Here is a 5,884-nt window from a genome sequence, read left to right as displayed (position 1 = left end):
CGCATATTTAGCTGTGGTTATAATCAATAAATTGCACCTTGTTGATTTGTTACTGCAAAACCCCTGTACCTCTTGTTGGTTATTTTTGCACCCAAAAATCATTCGTCACCCATTTATTTCGGGCGGACCTTCACAAGGGCCTGCAGAGTAGACCAGCTGAGGCATGACTTCGGAACCCGTCCCCTCCTGCCGCCCCCCCATGCACATGGATGGATGCTTTTGTCAGGCTGGCTGCCCCCGCCTAAGCCCGTGCCAGGCTGGCTGGCAGAAGCTGTTAGCAAGGCCAGGAGCCAGCTCCCCTTCCACAACATTCGTCCCCTGTACCGCCAAAAAGCAGCTCGGCGGCCAGCAGGAAAATTAATATTCCCCAGCGCTGCCGAGCGGGGAACCTCCGGCGTGTGGTCAGGCCGAGCCCTGCTGTGCCTGGAAGCACCAGCATCCCCCCGCCCCTGCACTGGCTGGGGACTCATCTTGATTCCATTGGGGCGCAGAGCGTGTCCTTCAGGCAGGGGCCGCAGCCAAAGATAATGGGCACTGTCCCGCCAGCGGCCAGCTCCAGGATGGTGTTCCCAGCTCCACGTCGTGCTCCAGAAGAACACACCAGCTGTGCCTCGGCTTGCGAGGACATCACGATGCCATTGAGCTGCAGGGGGATGTTTCCCCTGTCCCAGTCCGTGGCACCTTCACCGCACTGCCACCAATTCTCCAGTGGGACAGGCAGCACGGAGCCGCTCCCTCCACAGCTCGTGGGGAGCAGCAGAAGCATCTCCTCGGCTGTGCTCTCTCCTCTGTGCCACGGTCACAGGGAAACGCTCCATTTTCTTCCAATGCCATGAGACGCGTGCCACTGCTACTTGCTGGGCTCCTGGATCCTACTGTGCACAGGGATGCATTTCTGCTGTCTCCTGGGCCAGGCATGGCTCCTGCAGCCAAGAATGTTCAAAAAGGTCCTCCAGTGATGGCCTGTCTGTGGGGTCCATGCATAAACACCACCTGATGAGGTGCTGGCACTCTGCGGAGAGAAACCAGAAACCACCGCTCAGCGGGACAAGGCTCCTGTCCATGCTCTCCCACATTCCACAGAGCCCAGGCCACACCAGGAGTGCTCAGAGTTGCACTCAAAAGCTTCCTATCGATCCTCTCTTGCCGAGGACACCAGCACAGAGGCACAGGTGCCACCTCCTCCAGCTGAGCCCAGGAGATCCACCTCCTCACCAGCTGCAAGGGCAGGACACTTATGTGCCAGCTGCCCCTCCCAACCTCATTCTTCCCCTCGTGCCTTGAAGGCACATCCCCACCTTGAGACACCCGTGGCAGGAAGAAGAGCTGGTCCTGGACAATGTCCTCGTTTCTGTGGAATGGAAGGTGCCCGCAGACCAGCTCATAGAGCAGGATGCCCAGGGACCAGATGGTGGCTGGCTGGCCATGGTAGGAGTCAAAGAGGATCCACTTCAGTGGGCTGTACTCCGGTGTTCCTATGGGACAAGGACGCAGCTCATCAGGCCCATGCTGCTCCCTCCCTCCCAGCCAGCTCCCATTCCACAACAGCCAGTCCCTGCCCTGCCAAAAAGCAACTTGGCAGCAGCTGGCTGAAGAAGGATTCCCCCTCCTTCCTTCCCCCCTTCCTTCTCTCCCTCTTCCCCCTCTGCCAGCCAAGGGGGGAACCTCTGCTGCCCGGCTGTGCCCTGGTTTTGGGCTCACCTGACATCCAGGTGTAGAACGTGTCCTGGAGGATCATGCCGCACCCAAAGTCGATGATCTTTGCCTTGCCCGTGGCCAGGTGGACAAGGATGTTCTCAGCCTTGATGTGGTGGTGCGGGACACCACGGCTGCTGCAGCGCCACACGGCCTCCAGCACCTGGCAGAACAGCCCCCCCCACCACGGGCTCCATCAGGAACCGCCACTCGTGCAGGAAGTACCAGAGGTCCTGACAGAGCTGCGGACCCTCCATGAGCAGCGCAAAGCCCTCGGGCACCTCAAACCAGTCCAGGAGCTGCACGACACCGCGGAAGCCAGACCGCGACACCTTCCACAGCAACGCCAGCTCCAGGGGCACAAGGGCGCTCTTGCGCTGCGGGGGAAGCGCGATGCCGTCAGTGGGGTCAATGCTGCGCCGTGCCTCGGGCAGCCCCTGCCCAGCCCCGCCGCAGCTCGCCATGGCCCGGCCCGGGGCGCTGCTCGGCCCCTGCTCACTCCACGCTCGCTGCCCTTGCAGCATTCCGGCTGCCGCCCTGCCGGGCCTCGCCTCAGCCCCGCCCGGCATGCCCCGCTGGCCCCGCTCACTCACCAGCTGCGTCCACTGCGAGATGCACTCCTGGGACACTCGCTTGATGGCCACCTGTGAGCAAAGGCCGGCAGCGGACTTAAGATCACGCTTTGTTAGGAGTGTATAAGCGGGAGAACACGCAGAATAAAAAAAACCTTTTTCTTATTGAACCCTGATCATGTGTGTATGTCACGTCCGGCCTAATGGTGACAGTTTCCCCATCTCTGAGTCAAGAAACAAGTATTGTCTGACAGGTAACTTGTCAACAAACTGAGAAAGAAATTAGTACCTGGGCATGCAGATTTCTGAAGGGAGGAAAGAAAAGTGTTGACAAGAATAAGTCTAAGTTTTAAACACCTGAAACACTCAAAAAAATTATGTTTTAGGATATTGTACCATATGTTACACAGAGTTCAAACAAACCACAACTCATTAGTATCTGGACTTCATTGCCCACTATGCTTAGAAATGTTGCTTGAAGGCACTTTTTGTCAAAGATCCAGTTCTACATCCAGGTAGATGTAGATCAAAATCCTACCAAAAAATCCATGTCCAAACCAGCAAGAGTGAGACTTTTGTCCTTGGCAGTAGCTTCCAGGTGCTCCTGGAAATCACCAGGCCTAGACACAAAGATGTGTATTCAATGGAGGGAGAGAAGCACCATGCTTAGCTCTAACTGTGACCTTTGGTAGCAGATCTAACTAGCAGGTAATAAATTCCATTTGTTCTGCTCTTGGCCAGAGCCAAGATGGGAATCAAAGTCTAGATCACAGGAGAAGATCACAGGAGCCTCAGCTTTTCCAGAAGAGGCAAAATACAAAGGATAGTAAATTTGTTTTGGGTTTTTTTACAGGGTTTTTTTACAGATCGATAGACAAGTGATGACGCTTAAAAAATGACAGCAAAGGAGAATCAACAGGTATGCTGAAACTGATTGAAGAGGAAGGAGACTTCAAATTAACTGAAAAGCTGCACAGAAAGCTTCTCTACTTTTTGAAGTTGCTTCAAGTTTGAAATGACAAACTCTAGCAGCACTTCCAACTTCTTTTTATTAATTCTATGTGCTGGTTTGACCAGAACAAGGAAATGGGAATTCTGGGATGCTGTGGTCAAACCAATGGGTGCTCAGATTTTGATATTGGCACCTGATGTGGCCAGTGGGGTTTGGACACACCTCTGAAAGCACACAGGCGTTAAAAGCAGAGCTGCACACCTGAGAGGCTCTCTTTTGGACTTCCATTGGGAAAGGCTTTGGATCTCTCCCCCTGTCCAAGCTGACGGCTGGGCGGGGGGAGGGGAAAAGCCACACAGCCATGAGGTAGGCCCAGCCCAAGGATGGAAGGGTGGAAGAGCCCCAGGAGACATCGGGCAGCCACCCCCCGCCCAGGGAAGAGAGAGAGGGAGAGCCAGCATCTGAATTTGATAGCAGCGCTGGCCAAGGAGGAGAAGGGGGGGGAATGCTAGGTCAGGGCAGCGTGGGAGTTCCGGAGCTCTGGGACAGGCAGAGACTGAAATTTTTAACCCTTTTCTTGCATGATTGAGACCTTGCAAAATGCTGATCCTCCTCGGAGCTGAATGAGAAGAGAGATAAGAGATAAGATAAGAGGGAATGGGCCACGAGGGAAGTGCAGAAGACTCTTGAGTGGAGAGAGATGACGGAGTGGCCTTTTGGCTGGACTTTTCTTGTGTGGCCATAGACTGAACCATTTTTATTCCTGTGACACAGAGACTGCATTTAGGGGGAGGCAGTGCCTCAGAACCGGGAGGGTTCAGTGTGAGTACCCCTCAGCCCCAGGGGGTGAAAAAAATGGGGAGGACAGATGTCCCGAAGGAGAGACTGTGCCTTTTTTGGAGTGAGACAAGGTATCCTTAAAAGACAACCCTAAAAGCAGCTCTGGTCCATGCACAGTGGTGAGAGCACTGGGCATGGAAGGAAGATGTCACAATGGCAAAGGACTTTCTGGGCGGTGCTGAGTGACATGGGAGCACACGAGGTTTCAATGTGTTTCCAGGTGGAAGCCTATGGTGCAAGAAGGACTCCTCTCCTCTTCATGAACTGAAGACTGAGTATTCTAAAGGGTGGTGCCAGACTGAGAGTGGATGATTTGGGGGAATGTATTGCATTGGGAAATTTGGTGTGGGGGAGGAGGAAGGTGCTTTTGTAAGGTTTTCATTTTTTTTTCCTTATAGTTTTTCCCCTCTTCTTTTCTTGTAGTTTAGTTAGTAAAGTTTTCTCTGTTTCTAAGCTGGAGCCTGCTTTGCTTATTCCTGGTCACATCTCACAGCAGACACCAGGGAGAGGGTATTCTCATGGGGGCACTGGCTCTGTGCCAGGCCTAAACCATAACATTCTAGAATAAAGACAATCAAAACTGTGTACTCCTGCTTACAGTAGGAAGTAAAGCACAGGAAGCCATTGGAGTAAGAACAATTGTGTTTAGAAGGCTGAGGCAGCCTTAGGGGTAGGAGGAATGGGGAGGTGTGGAAATCAGGCCTGTGGGCGCCATTCAAGGAGCATCCAGGCCCTGAGTAGTCCCTCACAGGGGATATCCCAGCAGATGGAGTCCAAATGGAGCAACAGCTGGGTGGGAAAAGTGCCGGGCTGGTGAGCCGTGGTTAGCAGGGGCTCCTCCATCAAACTGCTCCCTGAGAGGTGTGGTATGCTCTCTGTGTGTGTGTGTGTGTGTCCAACAGCTGGCAACAACAGGCTGGCCCAGATGTGGGAAAAGGCCAAGGAGGCAGCAGAGTGGGAATGGGGCTGTGCAGGAGGCCCTGGTGGTTGCACACACCCATGGGGGATGAGGCTGGCCCAGATGGTCCCTGGGTCTCTGGGCTGAAAAGGGGGGAAAAGAGAAGCAGGGAGGAAGGGCCAGATGCCACTATGAGAATGCCATTCCATCTCATAGGTGACATAGTGAGAGGAGGGTGGGAACAAAATGGTGATTCCTGCTGATCACCCTGACATCTTCAAGACAAGAGGCCCAGAAAGGACTGCACATCTACCTCCTAGTGCTGTCCTGAATGTGAGCTCATTACCTGGTGTTCATTACCCGCAAGTCTTGCAGATTTCCACGGGCATTCCACACTTCAGGTAAGCAAAGCTGCTTACCTCACTATGTTCTTTGGGCCTCTGAAAGGGACTGTCCACTTAGCTACCACCTGGCTAGGAAGGAAGTCTTACAACACTCTGGATATTTTTGACTTTTATTGGCACTCGGGCTGAAACAAAGAATCCCCTCGCTACTTCACCATCTTCATCCTTCTGTCCTTCAGGTGGCCTGTTCAGGCTGACAGCTTGGAGCACCTGCCGGCTCCAGTTGGGCTGCAGCTCAGCTTTTCCACTCACAGCTGAATTCTTATTATGACAATTCTTTGATTTTTACTTAAAAGATACCTCGGAGCTTCCCTAAATTACCAACACTCTATTCTAAGCTAAACAATCCTCTATTATCTAAGCTACCTATGTTCCATAGTGCTTAAAAATTGATCCCTATATTTCCTAATTTTTTAAACTTTCATCCTTTTGAGAAAGAAAAAACAACAGAGCTTTAAATTGAACCTAACACACACCTAACCTAACCTAACCTAACCTAACCTAACCTAACCTAACCTAACCT

The 5,884-nt window shown here is 52.8% G+C and overlaps 1 protein-coding gene across 1 annotated transcript; it reads right to left on the bottom strand.

Annotated features, from left to right (window-relative positions):
- Window positions 1-466: 466 nt before the first annotated feature.
- LOC131094394 (serine/threonine-protein kinase pim-1-like) lies at window positions 467-5,314 on the bottom strand. Its single transcript, XM_058041988.1, is given in 8 exon segments — window positions 467-788; window positions 877-1,012; window positions 1,299-1,475; window positions 1,702-1,876; window positions 1,878-2,066; window positions 2,289-2,339; window positions 2,557-2,572; window positions 5,304-5,314. Coding segments are annotated over 8 exon segments (1,077 nt in total).
- Window positions 5,315-5,884: the final 570 nt, after the last annotated feature.

Source organism: Melospiza georgiana, chromosome 29 (genome assembly GCF_028018845.1).
Source record: "Melospiza georgiana isolate bMelGeo1 chromosome 29, bMelGeo1.pri, whole genome shotgun sequence".
NCBI classification, from domain to species: Eukaryota; Metazoa; Chordata; class Aves; order Passeriformes; family Passerellidae; genus Melospiza; species Melospiza georgiana.
The sequence above is the reverse complement of the archived record's forward strand: the minus strand, read 5'-3'. Positions and strand labels throughout refer to the sequence as shown.